Genomic DNA, 27,017 nt, shown 5'->3' on the forward strand with positions numbered 1-27,017 from the left:
TTAATTAGCCTGATTTGAAAAATATTTAAAGTAAAAGAGTTTCAGGGAAAGGTAAAAAGAGTTGTTTGCCAAAAATGTAGGAAAGGCTTTAGCTATTGTAGCAATGGTGGTACTAGCCATTTGGACAGACTTTTGCTCACCCATGAGTAGGAAGAAGAAAAAGAAGAAGAAGAATGAAGAATGAAGAGAAACAACACAAATACAAATTAGCATAGGGTTTTGGTACTTTTAAATATTCTCAAGAAAAAATGAGGCAAGAATTAGCAAAATACATGGTACATGCTAAACAACCATTTTTGTTAGTTAAAGATACTAAACTTGAAAAATGGTTATGTAATTCTGTAAATTCACAATTTAAAAAAAGTTTTTAAGAATACTATTAGATCATATGCTTTAAAAAAATTTTATTCATATAAACAAAATTTAATTTATATGTTATCAAATCTTAATTTTAAAGTTGCAATTACTTATGATATTTGAACTTCTAAATTTAACATAAGTTATATTTGTGTTACTAATCATTTTATTGAAAAATTTTGGCTTTTAAATAAAAGAATTTTAAGTTTTACTAGGCTTAAATGACCACATACTGGCCTAGCTATTGCTACAATCATTTTAAATACTTTAGATGCTTATGGAATTGATAATAAATTATTTTCTATCAGTTTTGATAATGCTAGTAATAATGATTCAACAATAAATATTTTAAAATATCAATTAAAACCTTGTTTAAATGGTAAATTATTTCATATCAGATGTGCATGTCATATATTATATTTATGTATTCATGATGCTTTAAATATTATTTCTACTCATATTTCTAAAATTAGAAATTGTATTATAAATATTAAAAGTTATGGAGCAAGAAAACAAGAATTTAAATATTTATTTCAAAATTATGGTTTAAAATATAAAAATTTTATATTAGATGTTAAACATATGTGGAATTCTACTTATGCTATGTTAGAAAGTTGTATTTCTCTCAAACAAATTCTTAGTGATTTTTATAATGCAAAAATGCCTACTGATACTATATTTGAGGAAGACTGGGAAATGGAAATTTGTTTAAGAGATTTCTTAAAACATTTTTATGATGCAACTAATGAATTATCGGGTATTTATTATCCAATTAGTTGTAATTTAGCTTATCAGTTAATGATGATTAGCGATTATTTTGAAAAATATAGAAAAAAAAACACAATTTAAAAGTATTATTGAAATAATGGAAAATAAATTTAAAAAATATCGGGAGAACATTTCTCCTCTTTATTACTTAATTACAATATTAGATCTTAGGATTAGGAAATATGGTTTAGATGTTTTACTTGAAACATATTGTAAAAATATGAATATTGAAATTGGAAATAAAAAAGAAGAAATTAATAGTTTATTATTTGAAATGTATAGTTTATATGAATTTGAGTCTAGTAGTGGAAGAGAAAAACTTTTTTATTTAACAAGTAAGAGGAAAAAATCCACTATCTTGACAACAAATTTACTTACTGAACTTAATTTTTATTTACAAACAAATTTTTCCACTTTAGATGATTCTTTCTTCACCTCGGAGAGAACAAAATAATTTTGATATTTTATCACAGTGGAGTGAACATGCAAAAAAATTATCTAGTTCTCGCCGCCATGGCATATGATCTACTAACTCCTCCAGTATCTACAATTCCATTGGAGTCTTGTTTTAGTGCAGGTAGGATGTTGGGCAAAAAGAAAAGTTGTATGAATGATGAAAATCCAGAGATGTGCATCTACTTTAAAGATTGGCCAGATGTTGAAGATTAATTACAAGACAAAAAAGGGCATGACACTACACCTGATGTTTCACCTGAAGCAAATGATCAAAGTCAATAACAATAGGAGAAAATGATGAAGTCAATATTTTTTTTATACTCAACAGTTGTATAGCATTTTTTTCAAATTATTGTAAATTCTATTTTATTTTTATTTAATTTATTTGGTTTTTTAATAACATAGTTTTTTATTTTCAATTTGTAAGTATATTGTATTTTTTATGTTTTATTAATTTATTCCATTTTCCAATTTTCATATTTCATTCATCCAACCATTATATACACTTTGTATCATTCAAATTTAAATGAAATAAAATTCCTATTTTTCTTCCAATTTGTTATTCACTTTGCCTCTTTGACTTCTTTTTTGTTAAGTTTTTTTTTTTTTCATTTCTTTGTTAGATTTCTTGTTTTTTTTTTAATAGTTCTCAAAGGCCAAAGGAAAGTTAAATGTTTTAGTTTTACTTAGCAAAGAAATAAAAAAAATGTTTGGCCTGATTCAGCCCATGTCCAAGGCCCGACACGGCTTGCAACCTGCCCGACCCAATCTCGCAACACGGCATGGGCCTGCATGGGCTTAGGTCGTGGGCCGTGCTAGGCCAAACTCCCAAATTATCCCTAGGGAGGGTGGAATGGCGCAAGACGACCCGCGAGCCGGCACGACATAATCCGCACTTTGAACAGGCTGCAAGCAGGCCATGCCATGCCAACCTGGCATGGCCCGTTTTACACTTCTAGAGAAACTCTATTAGAGATAATTTAGGAGATAAATAGGAATTAGAGATAATTTAAGAGAAAGTAAGGAATAGTGAGGGAGGTAGTTTAGGAGAAATTTTTAGGAATGGGTATTATTTAGGTTATTGGGAAAGGAGGGCATCTCATTGGTTGTATAAAAAATGATATGGAATAAAAAATAAATAATTCAAAAAAAGGAGAAAATTTCTAGACTATTGTGTGTGTGTATATATACGTCTATCCATCTTACACCATAAAGTTGGAATAATGTTTAAAGGATCGAGGCAAACACTTAAAAAAATGTATAAAGCAAGGTGATGTTGCCACAATTCTTTTTTGCTCATAAGGCTACAATGCAAATTTTATTTGCACTTATATAAATGCATGAGAGTGCAAATAGGCTGCGTAAATTGACCTTGTCTTATTTGTTTGTGAAATGTAAAATAGGAAATAAAATGTTGCATGTGGTCCTCATATGCAAGATAACCAGGTAGGAAGAAGGTTATTTATCTAGGAATGAGTTAGGAAAATGTAGCCCCCACTTTATGTGAGAGAGAATTGAGATAGGAGGAAGGTGGTGCAAATTTTGCACTAGTTTTCGATGTGTAAAATTTACACTGCTAGTGAATACAAATGAGACAAATAGTACAAATTTTGCATTAGATACAAATGCAAATTATAATTACAAAGGGATGCAAAACTGAACTAGGTGTAGAGTTCATATCTGGTTCAGATTTGCATTGAAACCAAATACATCCTAAGGCCTAGTTTGGAAGAATAAATACAAATGTGTAGAGTGCAAAACCTTGTATTTTGTATTATTTTGTGTACATTTGTACTATAGATATTTGTATTTTTACTCTTTCCAATCTAAGTCTGGGAAGAGTAAAAATACAAATATGTTCCTGTGTAAAACCTTGTATATGGAATTTCTAAACCTTGTATTTACATTGTACACACTTAATTTACACTCTTCCTAAATAGAACCTTACTAAAAAATGGCAATAGGGGTGGCCAGCATTAGAAGAATGCGGGTAATGAGACAAGTAGACTAGTTTTAAGAATTGGAAGCATGTTTTCAACTTGTTGTTGACCTGAACAGTTGAACTGTTCAAACCATCACCCAACCTTGATTTTGGTCCGATTCTATTGAAACCTATCATTCAGTAAAAAACTGTTAACTTGGTCAAAAATCACCTAATTTGGGCATTTCAACCATTGACTTGATGACCCAGTCGCAGGTTGCACACTCAATGTATGTACAAACTTTCAAAAGCCATAACTTTGCACTCCAATGTGCAATTGGGGTGATCTTTTTTCTTTGGTAACTTTTCAAGATCTATTCATTCCAAGGTGCCATGCGCACCTTGCCTTGCTATTTTTTCCAAAAAAAAATTCTTTTTTGCCTCAAATCACAATTTTTAATATTTTTATAAATAAAAAATTAAAAACATAAACTAAATATAAAATAATACATATATTACATGTAAAAAATAATTATACATTATTAATTGATAAAATACATGTTTATACATACCTACATTGATAAATTTCAGTAGTTAAATTCATACATCCATAATTTTGTAGTAAACTTATATTTTTAAAACCTGAAAATGAAACTGTTTTTTCTGCCTAGGTGGCAGTAAGCAATTCGACCATTTGGGTTAAATGGGTCAAATCAATGATGTCATGATTAAATAATAAAAATTTAAACTGTAAAAATTAAAAAAAAAAAAAGAAAAGAGTAGAAAAACTTGGGTGCATTTCTAATATTATATATTTATTACATTAAACTATTAAATAAAATAAAATTAATTGATAAGAACTATTTTTATTAATGGTTAAAATGGAATAGAAAATTTATACTTGATCCAGAAACGAAACTATAGGAGGTGGGTCAATGATTCAACTGTTCAGGTAAAATGCGACAACTAATGATGTCAAAGTTAAATAATAAAACTTTTAGATATAGAAAAATTACAAATGATAAGAACTATTTTTATTACAAGATACTGTAGAAAATTTAGGCACATCTCTAATATTGTATATTAATCATATTAAACAAAAATAAGTCTGATGAATAATTTTTTTTATTAATGATATAAATGAAACAATTTAAAACTGATCCAAAATGAAACCATTTTTCTGTTTGGTGGGTTAATGGTCCAACCTTGGGTCATATAAATCAGCCCATGATGTCATACTATTCATATTAAATAATAAATATTAAAAAAGACAAAAATACAAAAATTTCATGGGCCCCAGCATTTTTTTGAGCTTACGGTTTCATTTTCAATGTAGATGAATGTAAGTTTGCAATTGGATGGGCAATTAGGTGGTTTAAAAAAGAATGTTGATCAACCTATAGGATCTTTGATGACCTACCAAAGATTGGGACTATTGGTACGGGCACAGATTTGCAAGAATCACAGATTTATTGATGCATGTACAATAACTACCAGAACTTCCTGTTCATTCTTTTTTTTTATTATTATTTTTTATGAATAATGCCAAACCCAGTCTAGCCTTCTCAAGACATGATGTTCCCTGCAAGCAAAAACTCTGCACACACTCTGCAAGCATGGGGATCCGACCCCACATTGGGAAGATCTCACCCATGAATTTAACATAAATATATGGGAAGTATTCCCAATGTGCAACTAGATGCTATGGACAGAATTTTTGATAATTGGGAATTGGGATCAACATTGGGCAATGGCCTTTTTTAACATCAGACCTTCCTGTTCAGGAAACAAGCTTCATAAACAAATGACTTTTATCTAACATTTCTAATACTCCATAACTACAACTATTGCAGTAAGAACTCTGGATAATATCTTAAGAACTCTTCATGTAGGTATTGATGGAATAGGATTATACAGCAAATAATTACTAGCCACGGCATACTGACCGAACAGGCTACAGTATGGAGGTATACACAAGAAGCTGCATTCAACTTATTTGGTGCATGATATCCAGGAATACTTCAGAGTAAGCCGAGATCTTCAATATACTTTTGGGATTTTCTTTGAATTTGGCGCAGCTCTGACCTTGGCTTTGCAACTTCCACAAATATGACTCTGCCATCAAGAAACTGAGCAACAAAAACAGTTTACAGTGAGTGTACTTGAAGAGTGGAATCTATCTTACATTCAGATGAGATTGATGAAGTTGAAAACTTTAAGGAATAAAATTATCATGAAAAAGTTTAAGGCATGATGAAAATGAGATTAACCTCCCCAATCAATGACAACCCCACGACTCACCATTAACTCACATCGTTTGGCAGCTAACCTACTGGGTTGACATGACCTAACCATTTAAGTGTTAGTGTCACTACTCCTTGTTCTGGTGGCAATCCTTTAATGCTATGTTCTGTTTGAAGGAAAAGGTAGGGAAAGAAAGGGAAATGTAGGGAAACCAATACTAGGTTTGTAAAGGTTTCCTTACCTTTCCCTTCCTTTCCCTACTTTTTCCTTCAAACCAAACACAACCTAAATGTCACCTAATTCCCTTGAAGTGACACCTCCCAACTCTTTTTTTTTTTTCTAATATCTTCAGAAGGGCTACACAACAGGGGTAACCCATCCCCCAACCCAGGTGCAAGCAGGATTCAATCCCAAGTCTCCGCTACAACCAGCAGGAGACCTCCAAACTCTTATGCCACCTCTTTTTTTTTTCTTTTCTTTTGACACCAACTCATGTACCGCCTCATGCTATGGTGAGGTGCCACCATGAAATAATCTTTATGTTATTTACAAAAATTTCCACCATTGTCCTTATATGTATTCACCTTTGTGTCCCTTGGGTTTTTGTCCTTTAGTGTTCCCACGGACTAAGTCCCACGAATGGTCTCCAAGTGAAGGTTGTGACAGTTGGCTGTTAAAATAATTATTTATTACACTGGTTACAAGTGATATTTTACTATGATTAAAAAATAAATTAAACAAGAATATTCATGTGATACTCTCGGTACAGGTGACTTCCCAATAGTCATCAATCACCTATTTCTAAGTGCAGCTGATACAGGTCCTGGCTACAGAAGCCAATCACCTACCCAATGCTTAAACTACATAGAACTTGGTTGGTGAAGTAAGGTCCTCTTTTTCCTAATAACTTGAGTATGAGCATAGATAATGAGCTTTTCCAAAAGAAATACAGAAGATCCTGCTCCTATAAAAGCCTAGGTAATAATTCACAAAGGCCAGCTGCTGTTATTATACATCTAGCTCAGAACCCTAGCCTTGGACAACCGACTAGTCATGGCATCACAATAGATATAGTTGAAAATTACACCTACAGAAATTCAGATAATGCAAGAAAAGAATAAAAGAGAGAAAGAGAGAGAAAGAAGAAAGAAGTTTCAGCAATAGGTTTTGGAAGAAGAAAAGAAGGGAAGAGAGAAAAGAATAATTCAAGCCTCTCTCTAGCCCCCTTTCATCACTTATTAATAATTCTGAGTTTGAGTACAATTACTTGGATGCCCTTAATGGGGCGGCCAGCACTAAAGAAATAATTAAAGAAAATAAAAGAAGGCCCATAACTAAGAAACATAACTTTTAAATACTACTTAAAAGAAATAAGGAACACTAGATGTCAATCATGCCCAGCTTGCTTACATAATGTTGAAGCTTTGCCTTTGGGACTCCCTTAGTTAGAAAATCTACTAGCTGCTCTTCCGATGCAATGAAAGGTAGGCACACCTCTCTTGAAACTACTCTCTCCCGTATAAAGTGTTTGTCTACCTCAATGTGCTTAGTTCTATCTTGCTGAACTAGGTTGTGAGCAATGTTAATAGCAGCTTGGTTATCACAATACAACATCAGTGGCTCATCACATGAACACCCATCTCATTAAGGAGAGATCTAAGCCAATAACAACTCAAAAATACCATGGGCCATAGCTCTATACTCTGCCTCAGCCGAAGATCTAGCAACCACTAATTGCTTTTTGCTTCTCTAGGAAACAATAATTTTGACTACCATAGCACAATATCCTGATGTGGATCTCCTTTCATCCACATTTCCTACCTAATCAGCATTTGTATATGCTTCTACCTTCATGTGTCCATGTGTCCATGTTTAGCAAATAATATACCCTTCCCAGGGGTTCCGTTAAAGTAGCATAACACCCTTTCTGCAGCAGCCATATGTGTCTCTGGGAACATGCATGAACTGGCTAATGATACTCATAGCTTATGAAATGTCTAGACAAGTCATACATAGATAAAGAAGTTTCTCCAATAATCTCTAAACCACTCCCCCGTCAGCTAAAAGTTCTCCATCATTAGCTAAGAGTTTATGATTCAACATCAATAAGGGTAGAGGCAGGTTTAGCACCAAATTTTCCAGTCTTAGTAAGAAGGTCTAGCACATACTTCCGTTGAGAAATAAAGATACATTCCTTGGACCTAGCAACCTCAATGCCCAGAAAATACCGCAACTCCCCTAAATCTTTAACTTCAAATTTAGAACTGATAAACTCCTTTTGTATCACTGCCAGTAACCACAATATCATCTACATAAACTATAAGAAATGTCACCAGAGTGCCTTTTCTCTTAACAAAGAGGGTATGATCTTATTGAGTTTGAGTATAGCCGAACTGAACAAGAGCAGCCCTAAACTTGTCAAACCAAGCACATGGAGATTGTTTCAGGCCATAGAGTGATTTCTTCAATCTACACACCTTACCATGCATTTCCTTGCCATAGGAAGGGACATATATACCTCTTTAGTGAGATCACCAATCAAGAATGCATTCTTAACATCAAATTGATATAGAGGGCAATTATATCCCACTGCTATGGATAAAAAAACTCTCACCGAAGTCATCTTAGCAATTGGAGAAAAGGTCTCGGTGTAATTTATCCCATATACCTGGGTATATCCCTTAGCAATAAGCTGAGCCTTATACCTCTCAATTGACCCATCTGCATGATACTTGATAATGAAAACCCACTTGCACCCAACAAGTTCCTTTCCAGCTGGCAAGTCAACAATATCCCAAGTATTGTTTTTATGAAGGGCTTCTATTTCAATACTCATAGCATCCCTCCAATCTGGTGTGGCTAAGGCTTCTGAAACAGACCTTGGGATAGATTGAGAGGAAATGGAGGCTAGAAAGGCATAGTAGGATGGGGACAACAAGCTGTAAGAAAGGTGTTAGGAAATAAAATGAGTTGTACATTTCCTTTTACCTTTTCTCAAAGCAACGGGTAGATCAAGGTTTGGAAATGAGGGTGCTGGTGGAGGAGGTGATGGACATATCCTGTCTCTAGTAATTGGGAGCGCTTGAGACTCAACCGAGGTCTGGGATCAACCTGTGTTTGCTTAGCCTTTGCAACTGGTACCACCTCTAGAGAATAGGATGAGTGGAAACAACTAGAGGACTAGCAGGAGGAGGGGGAGGAGCAGAAGCGGAAGACCTCAAAAGAGAGGATCCCTCCACGAGAATGGAAGTAGCTGTGGGAGTTTGACATAAGACTCAACTGGATTTGGCAAGGGAAGGGATGAAGAAAACAACTTGAGAGATCTCTCTCCCTTAGAAGAATGGCTATAAAAAGGAACTGACTCTACAAAGGTGACATTCATGGAAACAAACTGGGTGCCACTAATGGGATCAAAACAACAGTACCCTTTCTGTGTGGAGGCATAACCAAGGAAGATACACTTCTGAGCCTTGGGGTCTTTTGGAACTGGGAATGTGGACATAACGAGTGCAGGCAAAGACCCTCAGAGGAATAGAGAAAATCTCAACATCAAGAAAGGGGACTCCAAAAGGAGGTTTTAACCCCAAGACTCGAGAAGGCATGCGATTAATAAGGTAAGTAGTTGTTAAAATTGTATCACCCAAAAACTTCACAGGAACATGGGTAGCAAAAAGAATGTTCTTTGCAACTTGCACAATGTGTTTGTTTTTCCTCTTCACTACTCCATTTTGTTGTGAAGTGCGGGCACAAGAACTCTGATGAATAATGCCAAACTTCTCAAGATAGGAGGTAAGATCCTTCTCAAAATATTCCTTAGTATTGTTTGACCGGAATATTTTGATGTGGGTATTAAATTGAGTGAGTATGTGTTCATGGAACTGTTGCACAAGTTTAGGCACTTCAGCTCAAGAGCGCATAAGGTAAATCCAAGTATATCATGAATCATCAATAAAAATGATGAAAATTTTATACCTACCCATACATGGTAAATGGTAAGGCCCCCACACATCAGAGTGAACAATATTAAAAGGAATAGTTGATCTTTTATTACTTGAAGGATAAGTGCTCTTGCAATGCTTTGGGAACTCACAAGACTCACAATGAAGACTCGATAGACTAATTCCTTTAAATAACTCCAGAAACAACTGACTCAATGAAGAAAATGACAAATGACCCAAACGACTATGACATAACATAATATGACTAGTGGACTCTGAAACAAATGCAATTCTCTTATGTTGTTCTCGGCTCTGCTCAGGCATGTCTAATAGATAGATCCAATTCGCCTCATAGCCACTCCCAATCACCTTCTAAGATTCCATGTCCTGAAAAACACAATATGAAGGAAAAAAAGTACATGAAGAACAGATGGTATTAAGGTACATGAAGAACAAATGATAAGGTTAGGGCATTAGGGGTCTCAATGTCTCCCTTTCCCATGATAGGGGCTAGGGAGCCATCAACAAGGGATATCTTATCCCGGCCAGAAAAAATTGGTAAGAGGTGAATAACTATAAAACACTAGTCAAATGGTCAGAAGCACCAGAATCTTTTTTTTTTTTTTGATCAATAACATCAATTTCATTAAATTAAGAGAATAGAGAGAAAGGAATACAAAGGAAGATAAAATAACTTAGCTCCCCAAAAATCAGAAAACTCAGGGAAAGCAAAGAAAATTAAAAACTAGCCCAGAAAACAGCCTCCCTAGTCACTCCTTGCTTGGCCAACCCATCCGCAAATGAGTTGGCACTCCTCTTCACCCAGCTGTACTGAATCTCTATGTCCCTACCCAGCCATAAGAATTGTTTTTTCTCATTATTAAAGTTCCACAAACCATTGTCCTCTGTCTTCAACCAATTAATCACCACCTTCGAGTCACCTTCCAGAATCAAACGGCTAACATTTAGATCTTTTGCTCTTTGAATTCCTTCAAGCGCTGCAAGGATCTCAGCCCTAAGAGAGTCACCTTCTCCAATAGGGCCAGAGAATAAAGCAGTAACAATCCCTTCCTCATTCCTGAAGACTCCTCCAATCCCAGAGGGCCCTGGATTCCTTACACTGCTGCCATCAAAATTCAGCTTTAAAAAGCCCGAGGGGAGAGGGGACCAGAACGGACAAAGAGTCCCCTTGCATCTTGCAGTGAAAGCAATCTCTTTCCAGTTTCTTAGCAAGTCATCCATAGGACAATCTGAAAAAAACTCCAAAGATTTTAGCTAGTGGACCGCACTTATAAGGATTCGATCTAACGAATCTTCAAAAGTTTTTTCCTTGTTAGAAAATATGCGTGAGTTTCTTTCTTCCCACAAAGACCAGCAAACCGCTGCCCTAATACACCTCCACATAGTCTTCCCTCGCTTCTTAGGCCAACTGAAAAAAAGATGGGGAAAACAAACCTTGGACAGTCTCCGGAGGATACCAAGAACACCCAAAACGGGAGAAAACCCACTCCCAAACAGATTTAGCAACCTTACAAGAGATCATGAGGTGGTAGCCAGATTCCCCATCAGCTTTACAAAGAGCACATCTATTAGGAAGTAGACAATAGTTGGGTCTCTTTCTTTGGAGTAAGTCTAAAGTGTTGATTCTTTCCAAGAAAATTTCCCAACAAAAAAACCCCACCCGAGGAGGAATAGGTCTGCTCCAAATTTCCATAACTGGAAAGGACAACCCCAGGGGGGTAGGAGGCTGAGTTAAAGTTTCAAAGAAAGAGGCACAAGAAAAGGTACCAGAGCTAGAAAGGGTCCAAAATCGGGTGTCTTCCTTAGCAGGGTTTAGGAAGACACCCTCAAGGGAGGCTAGCAGAGCTACCAGGCTATCCAAGTCTATATCCCTAATTGCCCTACGCAGGCCAAGGTTCCAACCAAAGCCCGAAGTGGAAGCTGAAGGGACTAAGAAAGAAGAAATGGCTTCATTTTTCAAGTCTGAAAGAGCATACAAGGAAGGAAACTTGTCTTTCAGAGGAGAATCCCCGACCCAAAGATGTTCCCAGAAAGTTATTCGGTTACCAGAGTTTAGACCATACCTGATCCAAGGGGAGAAAACTGGAAGCAGATTGTGGATGGATTTCCAAGGAGAAGCAACTGAAGCCCTTGCCAAGACTCCAGGATCCCAGCCATTGTCTTCCAGCCCATGAATGCTAGCCACAATCTTAGTCCACAATTTATCCATTTCCAAAGAGAACCTCCACAACCACTTCCCCAGAAGAGCCATGATCCTTTTCTTGAAATTACCAATCTCTAGACCTCCTATTGTTTTACACCTAGAGACCACCTCCCAACTCACCCGATGATCTTTCTTCTCCTCTCCAGGCTCCCTGAGAAAGTTACTTATTAATTTTTCCAAAAGATTTGAAACCTTTGAGGGGATCTTAAACACTGACAGAAAGTAAACAGGAAGGTTAGCTAGGGTAGATCTAATGAGAGAGACTCTTCCACCTAAAGAAAGATAACTCCTCTTCCAGGCCGCTAGCCTCTTCTCAAACCTCTCCACTACCGGAGCCCAAAAGCTAACACTCTTAGGATTATCTCCTAAAGAGAGGCCCAAGTAAGTCAAGGGCCAATCCGTAATGGCACAACCTATCTCATCTGCAGATTCCCTTAGTTCTCTTTTGTTCACATTCACTCCCGCCACACAGCTCTTGTCAAAGTTTACCTTGAGGTTAGATATCTACTCAAAAAGTTGTATTGTCAACATTAGATTCCGGATCCAACTGAGGTTCCCTCCTTCACAAAAAAGGATAGTATCATCTGTAAACTGTAGAAGAGTTAAGGGAACCTCCTCCCTTCCTACTCTCCACCCTCTTATCAGATTCCTCGAGTCTGCTCTATGGATCAAACGCCCAAACACATCAACAATATGGGTGAAAAGAAAAAGGGAAAGAGGATATCCTTGTCTTAGACCTCTCAACGCCGGAAAGAAGTCAACCACAGTCCCGTTCACCAGGATAGAATAATGGAAAGTCCTAACACATCCCCAGATCCACTTGCACCACCTGTCACCGAAACCAAAACTCCTCAACACCTCCATCAAGAATGACCAATCAACCAAGTCAAAAGCCTTCTCCAGATCCAATTTACAGACCACTCCCCTCTTCTTTGACTTTCTAAAGCTCTCCAAGCTCTCATTTGCAATGAGGATCTGATCGGTGATCTATCTTCACTCCACAAAAGCACTTTGGTTGGGTGCAATAATAGAGGGGAGCACCTTCTTTATCCTGAGAGACAGCACCTTAGCAATGATTTTGTACAAGCTAGTCACCAGACTAATAGGTCTAAAATCTTTTGGTTGAGAGGCATCTTTCTTCTTTGGGACTAAGGCAATGGAAGTTGAGTTCAATCCCGGGTTTATTACACCCCTCCTGTGGAACTCCTCAAAGACCGAAGCAAGATCATTCTCCAAGATATCCCAGCAATCCTGGTAAAAGGCCATTGTGAACCCATCTTGACCCAGAGCTTTTGTCCTATCCATAGAGAAAACTGCTTCCTTTACCTCCTCCATATCGAATCTTTTTTTCTAGCCACTCTCTCTTCTCTGCACTTAGAGTCGGCCAATCCAAACCCTCCAACCACACTCTCTCATTCATAGGCCTTCTAAAAATAGATTTGAAGTGATTTACTAGGGCCTCTACAATTTCAGCCGGGTGAGACAAAACTGTTCCATCAACTTCCAAGTTAGAGATGTAATTCTTCTTTCTCCTTCCATTTGCCATTGAATGGAAAAACCTTGTGTTTCTGTCTCCCTCCCTTAGCCACTTACACCTAGATTTTTGCCTCCAATTGATTTCCTCCTTGATCAGGATGTCCTCCAACTTCCTCCTTAAAACCCATCTCAACTTCCTTTCTTCCTCTCCAAAGGGGCCTCTCTCTTCCTTCAGGTCCAAATCCTCAATTTGCTCCACCAGAACTTGCTTTGTCTCTTCTAATCTTCCAAATTCCAGCCTATTCCACTCCTTTAATTGAGATTTTAGGTATTGGAGTTTCTTGTGGAACCTCATTCCCTCCCAATCAACTACCGGATTCGCTTGCTCCCACCACTCTCTGATTTTCTCAGTGAAACCCGGATGAGACAACCACATATTTTCAAACTTGAAAGGGGTAGGCCCTACTCCTCTTAATTCCTCCTTGACCAAAACTATTGGCCAGTGGTCTGAAGTGAGTCTAGGGAGAGCCCTAGAAGTAAGGTTGCCCCAATGATCCTCCCAATCTGTTGAGAACAAAAATCTGTCCAACTTAGAGCAAATTGGTTGAGATTGAAGGTTGGACCAAGTGAAGTTATTATTTTGGAAATGAAGTTCTTTGAGATTAAAAGAGTCCACAAATTGGTTGAACTTCCTCATACTTGTTGTCACTCTCTGTCTGGGGTTGTTGGTTTCCTCCATAAATCTCACTACATTAAAGTCCCCTCCTGCACACCATGGTCCATCCCAAAGGCCTCTAATGTCACTCAATTCTTCCCATAATTTCTCCCTTTGCCTATAGTCATTGGGGCCATACACATTTGTTAGTACCCATTCATACCCATCGGCCACCTGTTTGAACTTCAGGGAGACAGAGTGATCTCCAATTAGCTCCTCCACACCTAAGAGAATCTCTTCTTTCCACAGGGTCACAATCCCTCCCGAGGAACCCCACTAAGGAGCAGCCACCCACTTAATACCTCTAGAACTCCACACACTCCTTGCCCAGCTGCAATCAAAATCCATTCTTTTGGACTCTTGAAGCATAACCACATCCGGATTGAACTTCTTAATTACCTCTTTGATTGTTGCTCTCTTCCTAAAGTTGCCCAACCCCCTCACATTCCAACTTAGGATTCTCATTGAAAACTAAAGGCTTTAACCCTAAGTCCTCCAAGAACTATTTAGACCCTTTTCTTCTAATCCCTTTCACTTCGAACTTCTTGTCCCCCTCAATATCTTTTTTTAATCTCTCCACTTCACTCAGCCTTCTAAACTTCATCTTGCTGTCCTCTTTATTTTGCATGTAGGCTTTTAGGTCATTCGGGTTCTTCAGCTTGCACCCCAACTTTTTCACAAACTCTACAACCGACTCTTCCCCAAAAGTTTCCTCTTTCCCTAAAGCACTCTCCTCACTCCTAGGAAGCTTCTTGTTCCTTCTCACTTTACCTCCAACCACAACCCTGTTTGTCCCCTCCAAGCTCCCTCTCTGCAAATCCTTCCTTTCCATTTCACCCAAGAGGCTTTCTAAGATTTCCCTAATTATTGTCTCTCTGCAAGATTCCTCACCCACTTCCCCCCCCCCCTTGTAGACTCATTGTGGCTTTCAAACCAAGGGCTTCCGACTCTTGGTTGGGAAGAGAATCTGGTACAAGAGATACAGAGCGCTCATCAGTATCCAAAACTGAATTGACAAAGTTGAGGGATTTACCTGAGGTAGAGAAGTGAGGAGAGAGCAAAGGCGAAGGAGAGGTAGTCACTTTCTTTTTTGGGAAAACAGAGCACTCTGTCTCCCAGAGATGGGGGAGGGAAATCCCTATCACTGTATCAACATAAAGACCCCTTTCTGTACCCAAGTATGTACCTCTCTGTGAAGTACCCTTGTTTTGCTATGAGAAAACCCGAGCAACTTCCTTTTCGGCCTTTTGCAAAGCACTAGAACTGAGGGGGGGCTCAGCCAGTAATGGGTTAAATTCAAACACCCGCTCCTCCCCCTCCACCTTTCCTTCCCCCACCGAATCCCCTAAGAACAAACAGTCCATGCTAAAAGAATCGTTGTTCTGACCTTTAGATAGAGCTTCAACTACCACACTGCCTAAACTCCCACAATCATCTGAACTATCAACATGACCAGAATCTAAACCGCAGCTCAACCAGCCTTGATCAGCCTCTTCTTTCTCTTCTGGTCTGCCTCTCAAATAGCGCGGGTTCGGGCGATCAGAAAGGCTGAGATTTAGCTCGTTGTCGGCTGCCCGTCAAACCCAACACAGAGGCCGGCGCTCTCCAACCTTGTTCGCAAACTTCACCCCTCCACAGTCAAGAGGGCGAGACTTAGACGTTAATAGATGAAAGATGTCATCTATCATCGTCCCATGCCTGCCCTGCCCCACGTGATGACATAAGTTGTCACGTGGGCTTTTAAAACCGATAGGAAGTTCACCCACTGGCCCGACTAGCTTGACCATTCTTAGAGCCGGTTCGGAGAGAGACTTAGCGCGCGAACCGTTCTTTCCCAACTTAGCCACGTCAGCATAGGACGGGCCACCTTCTTTACACAACCCTTCTTCAAAAAATTTTGAAAAAGAAGCCAAAATAGGAAGGCTTCGAGACTTGGGACACCCCTGCCACTGTTCCCCATCCTCTGTAAAACACCCACACTCAACAGACTTACCCGCCAGCCCCTGAAGGCCATGTGTACACCCCCCTGTGAGCTTGTCAGATTCTTCAACCTCTGGTCGTCTTCCCCAAAGCAAAGCTTCAACTTCTGAAACTAACCAGACCTTGTGCCAAGCTTCTTCTGAGAGAACTTCGAAGATCCGCGGCAAGTTCTCCGGATTGATCCCAGCAACCTTGAGCTCCACCGCTCTCAAGTTACTTAAGTTAGCCTCCAACAGAACTCCACCCATCGCTCTAGTAATTTTCCCCAGAATAAGGTCATTCCAAAGGTTGAAGGGAAGACCGAGAAGTTTAATCCAAAAACTGTCAGCTCTGGGTTCAACTTCGTTGCAATCTGGAGCCCAATTCTGGACCTTAATCAGGCTTCCTTCTACAAGGAAAGAATTGAAGAACAAAGTCTTATTTCCAATATCTAGTAGGGCTTTCTTTTCAGCAAAAGGTAGCAACAATACATCTTCCTCTGATCCCAACCTCTCTGTTAGAACTTCTATAACTTTCGTCCAGTCTTCTATCACCCTTTCTGCCACTAAAACCACCCTCTTCTCCCAGCTCCTTCTCCCTTCTTCCACTGCTACTCGTCGGAGGACAGACGAGCTGGACACCAAAACTTCAGGGTAAAGCTTTGGGCGGAGCACAGAACAATCCTTCGAGCCAGGGGCTTCTTCTACTCTACCTTCGACCTCCAAGAGAAAAGCCTGAAGATTAGAAGCGAAAGAAGCCCACCCTCTTCGCTTCAGACCTTCTGGAATACACAACACTTGCTTTTTGTTAAAACCAAAGAGTTCGGTGACCATAATGAACCATCCTTTTCCATTCCTTTTTAGCACAGCTTCGAACCTCTTGTTCTCACAGGTCAACGAGCTTCTCCAACCTTCTTCTCGAAAGGAATTTACAGCTCCATCTACAAAACCTTTCAGCCACACACAGGCCTCCTCTGGTAGGAGAATCGACGCCCTGCTCCCTTCTCTGATTTTCAATAGAGCCTTCCCCTTTGTCCTTCCCTGCTCAAAGAGGAAAGATTTTGCTTCAATGGACAAATCCAATCTCCATTTCCCTGCCAGCTTGAACTTCCTCTCCTCTCCCATATTCTAGCCAGCACTGCTTCTTGCTATCATAGTTCAAGCACCAGAATCAATTATCCAAGGAATTTTATGAGTACCTGAGACAGAAGCATGATGTGTAGTGGCACGAATACCTGAGTGAGCATATGCAAAGGAAGGAAGAGTCTCTGAAGGAGCTGTAGCAATGGACTCCAAGTGACTGATGATTTGGCCATACTTCTTGTTAGAATGCTAGAGTGTGTTCGGCTGATAGGGTTCCTATTAGCCCATTCTTATGTTAATTTTATCTTGTAACTGGGCCTTTGCTAATGGGCCTATTCCTATTTATGTTTTTAAGTATTCTGGTTGTCCCATTACTAATCAACGGTATACCAGTAATTTTATTGTACTTTGTACTTCACTTATATTTAAATAAAGGCCTGGTCGACTGCTAACACAGTTCGACATTCTCTGCATCTAAGAAGTTCATCCTCTTCTTTACTACTTCGAGTTTAGTTTCTTAGTTTACATGGTATCAGAGCATTAGCTCCTTCCTGGTTTCAACCGGTGCACTATCTTCTCTTGCTGCCTTCATCTTTTCCTTTCTTTCTGGGTTGTTGCAGTGAAGACCTAGGAGTGTAAGGGAACTCAGCAAGTTCGAACCTAGGGTTTCTCTTGGTTGTAGGACTCAAGGGAAGCAAGACCCAGAAGTAGATGTTCTACTAGTTTTTTTTTTTAGCAAGTAGTAGCTATTTGGCTACTAAGAGAGGTCTGTACAAGATAGACCTAGTTGAGGATTGATTCCAGCAGTCCTAGCACTAGCCGAAAGGGAGAGGGCTTCCTCTACAGTTACAACTTTGGTGCTTCAGCCAGATTTGTGCAGAACAGTGGTAAAGGCATAGCCTCCTCTACAGTTGCAGCTTCGATGCATCAGCAAGACCTTTACAGAACTGTGGCGACTTCAGTTACAGATCATTTCTAGGTCGGTTATCAGCCCTTCTTCTGGTATCAGCACTACTTCTGCTCTGTGAACTGGTTCAGTTACAGACCTTCATTTGCTACTGTACCCGACTGGTTTAGTCTTAAGTGAAACCTATCCGGTGTGCTACCAGCACTGTGAACCCTATGACCACTTCGGCCAGCCCTAACCAGAACCACCTACAGCACTGTGAACTAACTCTTTGACCGAAGTTAGGATGTCATCACTTTCTGGTGAAGTTTCTTCTAGAGATAACAGATCTGTTACAAGGTCCTCAAACCTGGAGAACCGTAATCTGCATAGCTTGCAGATTACAAGTGTGTTATTGGATGAGTATAACTTTAGGGAATGGTCAGTCTCAGAAAGATTGTTCATTACCTCTAGTGACCTCACAGGCTATTTGGATGGAGACAAAAATGAACCAGAAATCAGCAGCCCTGAATACACTGTGTGGCGCAAGGAAAATGCCACTGTCATGTCTTGGTTGCTGGCCTCCATGACTCCTCGGGTGACCAGAACTGTTCATCATCCCTACAGCCGCAAAAATCTGGGAGAAAGTATCTAAGACATGGCCAAAAGAAGAACAATGCCAGAATCTACAGGCTGAACCAAGACATTGCAGCCCTAAGGCAATGAGACATGTCTGTGGCAACATACTTTGCAACACTGGAAGGCCTCTAGGAAGAGCTTGACCATCACTTAATATTGGATTGGGAAAATGCAAAGGATAAGGAGAGGCATGACAAGCAGATTGAGGAGGGCAGAGGCTTCAAGTTCCTGGCAGGCTTAGACCCTATATATGAAGGTGTAAGGTCACAGATTCTAGGGAGAGACGAATTACCTGAAATTCATCATGTTTACCATCTGGTGAGGAATGAAGAAGTAAGGAGAAAGGAGATGCAAGTTGATTCCCAGACATAAGCAACAAAACTATCTGGAGAACATTCAGCTTTTGTCTCCACTAAGGGAAACAGTTTTTCAGACAAGAAGACCCTCAAGTGTACCCATTGTGGTGGTGAGAAACACACAAAGGAGAAATGTTGGGTATTGTACCCTCATCTGAAGCCAGCTGCTCTGAGAAAGGACAAAAGGCAACATAAGGGCCATACGGCAAGTGGGAATCTTGCCACCAACAGCAGCAGTGACATCTCACAGAGTACTCGGCCAGTGTCTTCCTCCACCACAAAGCAGGTTGTTGATTCTGTCGGACCAAGTACCTTGGGCTTTACAGCCAGTGAGGTAGAGGTTCTCAGCCGGGCATTAGCCCGTCTGAAGAACAATCCTTTAGCTTCCACCTCTCTTGTCAAATCAGGTACAGCCTCTGCATTTAGTGCAACTAGTTCCTTTAATTCTAGCTCTTGGGTGATTGACTCAAGGGCCACTGACCATATGACACACATGTTCCCATTATTCTCCTCATATCATTTGTTGTCTGACCAGGATAAGATGAGAGTAGCTGATGGGTCACTCTCCACCATCTCGGGAAAGGGAGTGGTTGACCTAAGCAAGGATCTCTCTCTTAAATCAGTCTTACATGTTCCTAGTCTTACATCAAATCTGTTGTCTGTTTCAAAGCTTACAAGAAACTTGAACTGCAGTATAACTTTTTTTCCTTCTCACTGTGTTTTCCAGGACAGATTGACCAGGAGAACGATTGGGAGTGGTCGTGTATGAGGGCCTCTACTATTTTGATGCGGATGTCAGCTCAGCACTGCAAGCTTCTGCTACTACTAGTCCAGAAAGTGTGGAGTCAAGAGCTAGGCTGCACTTGTGGCATGCTAGGCTAGGTCACTTGTCCTTTTCTTCTTTAGCTATGTTGTTTCCCGATTTATGTAAGGGAATTCCGAGTCAAAGTTTAGTTTGTGATGTGTGTCAAATGTCAAAACAGTGCAGATCAATGTATCCAATTTCTAGTAATGAAATACAAGGCTCTTTTGATTTGGTCCATTCTGATGTTTGGGGTCCTTCACCCATTGTTTCCATTGATGGCTTCCGTTATTTTATCAGTTTTATTGACCATTATTCTCAATGCACTTGGATTTATCTTTTAAAAGGACGTGAAGAAGTTCCACGGATAACTATGATGTTTTGCAAGATGATTGAAACACAATTCAGGAAGAAGATTAAACAATTCCGTTCAGACAATGCAGCTGAATACTTTGAAAGATCCCTGAACTCGTTCATGGAAAACGAAGGCATGTTACATCAGTCATCATGTGCTTACACCCCTCAGCAAAATGGAGTTGCTGAGCGCAAGAACAGGCACCTAATGGAAACAGCTCGAGCCTTACTTTTCCAGCACAATGTGCCCAAGCAATATTGGTCTCAAGCTGTCCTCACTACATCATACCTAATAAATCGGATGCCATCTAAGGTACTAGGTATGAAGACCCCCTTCTCTGTGTTATGTCCCACTCTTCCAGATTTTCCTCTTCCCCCACGGGTTTTTGGATGTACATGCTTCATACATGTGAAGGATCCAAAGAAAACCAAGTTGGATCCTAAGGCTACAAAGGGAATATTTTTGGGGTATTCTCCTACACAAAAGGGGTATAAGTGTTATGATCCTGTCTCCAAGAAAAAATATGTCACCAGAGATGTAGTTTTTTTTTTAGCTCAACCATTATTCCAGTCTTCCCAGAATCCTCTTCAGGGGGAGACTAGTGGAATGGAAGAGGATTCTCAGTCTCCCTTCTTTTTTGTTCCCCTTTCATCACCTTCCACTCCCCCTTCATCACCTAGTTGTAACATTCCGGGTCAACCTAGTGAGACTCCAGCTTCAGCTGATGCTTCTGATGACTCCAACAGGCAAGAGAAAGAGATACTCACATACAGTAGAAGGAAGAAGGGCCCTCAGCCTCATGATTGCAACCAGTTGGACTCAGATCAATCTGTCTCTACAATCCAAGGTATTTCTGACTCTCTCAATTCAGATTTGGGTCTTCCTATTGCTTTCCGTAAGCCTGTTCGTTCTTGTACCTCTCGGCATTCCATAGCTGATTATGTCTCTTACTCACATTTATCACCTACCTATCATTCCTTTGTATCTACTCTTTCCTTTGTATGTGTCCCTTCCAGATATTTAGAGGCGGTATCTGATCCAAGATGGAAAGAAGCCATTAATGAAGAAATGAAAGCCCTAATGAAAGCAAGAACGTGGGAATTGGTGGACCTACCAGAAGGGAAAGGCATTGTTGGGTGCAAGTGGGTATTCACATTAAAGCACAGGGAAGATGGGTCAGTTGAAAGATACAAGGCCAAACCTGTGGCAAAGGGATTTACACAAAAGGAAGGAATTGACTACAAGGAAACCTTTGCCCCGATAGCAAAACTCAACACAATCAGGGTTCTACTATCATTAGCTGCAAAATTCTCTTGGTAACTCCATCAGCTGGATGTGAAGAATGCTTTTCTAAATGGTGATCTACATGAAGAGGTATTCATGGAACCCCCACCTGGATATAATGTTGGAAAGAAGGTGTGTAAATTAAGGAAAGCTTTGTATGGCTTGAAGCAATCTCCCCGGGCATGGTTTGAGAGACTTTGTACATCCATGAAAAAAGTGGGGTACACTCAGAGCAGTGCGGATCATACATTGTTTACAAGGAGGCAAGATGGAAAACTTACAGCTCTCATTGTTTATGTGGATGATATGGTGATTACTGGAAATGATGTGAAAGAGATGAAGAGGCTGAAGGAGTTCTTAGCTTCAGAATTTGAGATCAAGGACCTGGGAAATCTGAGATATTTTCTCGGGATTGAAGTTGCTAGATCAAGAGAAGGAATCTACATACGTCAACGAAAATATGTGCTAGATCTCCTAAAAGAAACAGGCATGATGGGGTGCAGGCCAGCAGACACACCAATAGAACCGAACCATGGATTACAAGAATCAATGGGTGAGGAATACTGTGATAAGGAAAGGTACCAAAAATTGGTAGGAAAACTAATATACTTATCCCTCACTAGGCCAGACATTGCCTATGCAGTGCATGTTGTCAGTTAATTCATGCACTCACCAAAGACTCCTCATATGAGAGCAGTGGAAAGAATTCTTAGATACTTGAAAACTTGCCCAAGGAAAGGAATTCTATTCAAGAAGAACAGTAGACTTGAAATTGAAGCCTACACTGATGCTGATTGGGATGGGTCTGTTGGAAACAGAAAATCAACCTCAGGTTACTGTACATTCTTGGGAGGAAACCTAGTTACATGGCGCAATAAAAAGCAGAACGTTGTGGCTAGATCAAGTGCAGAAGCTGAATACCGAGCTATGGCACATGGGGTAGCTGAACTCTTATGGCTCAGAACTCTCCTTAATGAGCTTGGTATCGAGACTGAAGGTCCTCTCAAGTTATATTGTGATAATAAAGCAGCTATCAACATTGCCAACAATCCCGTGCAACATGACAGGACAAAACATATTGAAATTGATCGACACTTTGTCAGAGAGAGAATTGTTTCAGGGGAACTCTGTGTGCCTTATACTCCATCAGAAATGCAGATTGCAGATGTATTAACAAAAGGGCTGGCAACTACAAAGTTCAAGGACATACTTGGCAAGCTGAACATGATTGATATCCATGTTTAGCTTGAGGGGGAGTGTTAGAATGCTAGAGTGTGTTCGGCTGATAGGGTCTCCTATTAGCCCATTCTTATGTTAATTTTATCTTGTAACTGGGCCTTTGCTAATGGGCCTAATCCTGTTTATGTTTTAAGTATTCTAGTTGTCCCATTACTAATCAGGGGTATACCAGTAATTTTATTGTACTTTGTACTTCACTTATATTTAAATAAAGGCCTGGTCAACTGCTAACACAGTTCGACATTCTCTGCATCTAAGAAGTTCATCCTCTTCTTTACTACTTCGAGTTCAGCTTCTTAGTTTACACTTCTCATATTCAACCCTGGCGGCCGCAAGTTGTTCTCCCACTGACTTCTCTCCACCCTGTCCTTGTTCACCTTATGAAGAGGTGGCTACATTTACATTTCCACCTTTTTCGGTTTCAACCCTTTTTCCACCATTTTCTTTCTTGAATCTGGTAGGAATGAGCTCTAGATGCAGCTTCCAACATGTGTCTTTAGTGTGTTTAGGCTTTCTTGCAGTATTCGCAGATATCTTTCTTCCAAATGCTAACCTTCAACTTCATCCCAGCATTAGTATAGTGATCAACTTGCAGCTCAACAGACTTAACCTATCTCTTGCTCTCCTTACTACTCACCATAGTATATGCTTGAGACAGTCACCTCATCCTTTGCTAAAACATTCTGCCTCACAATATCATACTCTGAAATAAGTCTAGTGAGGAACTCAAAGACCTGATTTCTCTCCACCAACCTCTTATATGTTTCTGCATCCTTTGTGCAACCCTAAACAATAGTCTCCATCAGATCAATCTCTTGCCAAAGAGATTTCAGCATAGAGAAGTAGACTGCTAAGGGCTTTTCCCCCTGTCTAAGATTATTCACATCATGCTTCAATTTGTAAGCCCGAGCAACATTAAGCTTTTGGGAATAGGTCTTTGTGACACTATCCCACACTTCTTTTGCAATTTCCATCCACGGGTAATGTTGACTAATGTGTGGTTGCATAGAATTCACTAATCAACCCACAATTGTGTAGCTTTCCTGCATCCACCTTTCATAGGTAGGATCGTCCTCCTCCAGTTTCTTCTTGTTGTCGGTAATATAACCCCATTTTCCTCTACTACACACATATATCTTAATAAATTGAGACCAAGCTAAATAATTGGTCCCATCTTGCTTCACAGTAGTCACAGCCCCAAAAAGATTCTCCATTGATCCCTCATGTCCAAACCTGGGATCTGTGGAATATTTGGTCTCTCCTCCAGTTTGCTCCATTGAGTAAACCGATGCAAACGAAAACCACCCCTTGTAGAGATTCCAGAATTCAATTCAACCAAAACCGCCCCTAATAGAAATCAAAAGGCTTACCTTTGATCCCCAAGCGCCTAGTTCAAACTGTCTCTATGACCTGTTAAGGTTTCTTCAGTTATCTAGGGTTTTCAGGAAAAATCTCCAAGAACCTGCCCTAGGCTTCAACTAAGGATGAAAAACCTCCACAAAACTCTCCAAAAACCTTCCTAACTAGGCTGCATAAGTGGCTGATTGATCAACCAATCAGTTCTCCATACACACTATGTATGGGCAAAGAAAGGAGAAAAAAGTCAAAAGTGAGAACCCACTCGGATACTTAGTTGAAAATTACACCTACAATAATTCAGATATGCAAGAAAAGAAGAAAAGAGAGAAAGAGAAAGAAGAAGAAAGAAGTTTCAGCAATAGGTTGTGGAAAAAGAAAAGGGAAGTGAGAAAAGAAGAATTCGAACCTCTCTCTCTAGCCCCTTTCATCACTTATTAATAATTCTAAGTCTGAGTACAATTACTTGGATGCCCTTAATGGGGCGGCCAGCACTAAAGAAATAATTAAAGAAAATAAAAGAACGCCCATAACTAAGAAATATAACTTTTAAATACTACTTAAAAGAAATAAAGAACACTAAGGCACATTCTCACTACAGATATGTCACATAAAAGAGAAAAAACGAACTGCCACAATGATGAACCTAATGTCCCTTAGTTGATAGGCTAGCTTCCATTGTTCCAAGGAGAAAAATCCTTATCTAGTGTAGAGTATTAGATGAATTCCCTCCACCCTAGCCTATATAGTACACCCCATATTGGATAGATTTGCCTATGAAAATAATTATTTAACTACATTATTAGTATTCTATTGTGATTAAATCAGTGTTTAGAAAACCAGACCAAAACGGCCGGTTGACAGGTTGAACCGTGATCCGGGGCCCTGACCAGTTCGGTCATACCCCAATAACTGGACTTGCTCAAAACCCATTGAAAACTGGCTGACCAATCAGGTGAACCGGTCCTGGTTTCATGAAACCGGCCAGGTCCATACATAAGTGAAATTTTAAAAGGTTGTTAACAAGATTTGAACTCAAGACCTCTTATTTTCACATATTACTTAATTACCACTAATCCACTTCTTTACTTATGCTAATTAATGACTATTTATTATACATATAACATTATTATGCACGTATTTTAAAGAAAATATAAGTTAAAAGGCTTGAACCCTAGTCATTTGTTTTAAAATTTGAGAAGCTTACCATCCATCCACCATATTTAAGTACATTAAAAGTTGTAAAATATATTATATATAGTATTTAATGACCCATAGTATATATATGTATATGCCACATGATCACGGCTCAACCCCGGCTGAACCTTTCCCTTCTCCAGTTCTATGCCTGGTAACAAGGGTGTTTATGTAATATTTTTGGTATGGGTGACTGCACAATAGCCATCAACCACCTACACCTTACTGAAATTGTATGGGTCCTAGCTACACAAGTCAATCACCTAGCCAATGCTTAGACCACATTGATCTTAGAGGTCTAGGAAACTTTCATAAGGATTCAGATCATAAGGATTTGGTTCATAGAGGTCCTAGCTACTCAAGATATTTGGTTCTAATTTCTAAATCATAAGGATTCAGATCATATTAGCCACATATCAAGAAACTTCCACATCATCCCATCTTCTTTCTTTATCTGTTAAATCAGAAACCAATACCATTTATCAAAAAAAAAAAGAAAAAAGAAAAAGAAAAGATGGCATATTTATCACCTTAGATACAGGCCTACAGAAAGTAAAAAAAAAAAAAAAAAACCTAAAAACAATTTGACTGACAAACATTCGATTGTTATAGTGTCATTTAATTACCCTGTTAGAAGTATAGGCCACCCCTTTTCTCAACCTAAATTCACCCGAAGTTCTGATCAGAAGACAATCATGATCAGTCACCTAATTACTTGTCATATTCCCTAAGATTGTAATTAATCATATTTATATTCTTCTGCTTACTTTAAGTAGGAATCAAAAGGTTTTCTCCATTCTGGATATGTAATTAGGAGGTTTATAATCAAACTACCTTGAATGGGCTGCCTAAATTAATGAAAATTTAACTTCTTTGTTGAGTGAATCATATTGCATGAATCAAAACTTTTATGCTAATAAGTAATAACCAGCGAATATAAATTGGATAGTGGATTTCGCAAACCAACCAAGAAAACTCCCCAATTAGTAACTACTTATTCTCTTTCCTAGCTCCATCAAATGGACACCTCACTCAATCTCTGCCTCCCAAAACAACAATGACCATTGTGTAAAAGAAGGTATTCTCCATCTGACCTGACTCCCACTAGGAGCACCAATTCCCCATTCAGTAAAACGCTTAAAAAGGGCTTCTAGGTGTACTCTACTAAATTCTATATAAAGTGAAAAATAGATTAAAATCCACCCAGAGAACATAAAATGAAGGATAAAGTATCGACACACCTCCAACCAAGTTTCTCAATATAAGAAAATTCAACATAATTTCATTCTTTATCATCTTTTCAATTCTAAGAACCTTGACACATGTAATCAACTAACCAGTACCCAGCCTTCTTCGGTATTTTTTTATTGGAAATAGCAACTTTTAATCATTAAATTTTAAAATCATAATGTTACATATCAGGCATTCCATAGCTGGAATGCTGATTCCAAAAACAGATCCACCGTTACAAACTAACAATGCATCCCAGAGAAGTTCACTCCTGTTTGATCCTTTTTGGCTAAAGCATCAGCCGGGTGATTTGCTGTTCTTCTGAACCATTTGAAGTTTGCTTCTATTTCCTTTGTAAGACACCAAACTTCTCTCATAGATTGCCTGTGATTCCAGATTCCCAAGTTTCATCCAGTCTATTACTAACCTTGAATCCCTTCCACTTCAATCTGGTGTAGTCCTATCTGTTTAGCCAGTGTCAGTCCTTGCAGTAAAGCTAACACCTCTGCACTTAACACATTTCCCAATCCTAT

The 27,017-nt window shown here is 39.2% G+C and overlaps 1 protein-coding gene across 1 annotated transcript in view; it reads right to left on the reverse strand.

Moving 5' to 3' along the window:
- Positions 1 to 5,216: 5,216 nt before the first annotated feature.
- The window catches only part of LOC148869901 (RNA-binding (RRM/RBD/RNP motifs) family protein), a 38,347-nt gene continuing 16,546 nt past the window's right edge, over positions 5,217 to 27,017 (reverse strand). Inside the window, exon 4 of the mRNA XM_088971875.1 lies at positions 5,217 to 5,631. Within this exon, the coding sequence (XP_088828001.1) occupies positions 5,524 to 5,631 (108 nt within the window). The 3' untranslated portion in view covers positions 5,217 to 5,523. The remainder of the gene's footprint in view (positions 5,632 to 27,017) is intronic.

Source organism: Nelumbo lutea, chromosome 2, assembly GCF_056320005.1.
Source record: "Nelumbo lutea isolate HS-2025 chromosome 2, American lotus-T2T, whole genome shotgun sequence".
NCBI lineage: Eukaryota > Viridiplantae > Streptophyta > Magnoliopsida > Proteales > Nelumbonaceae > Nelumbo > Nelumbo lutea.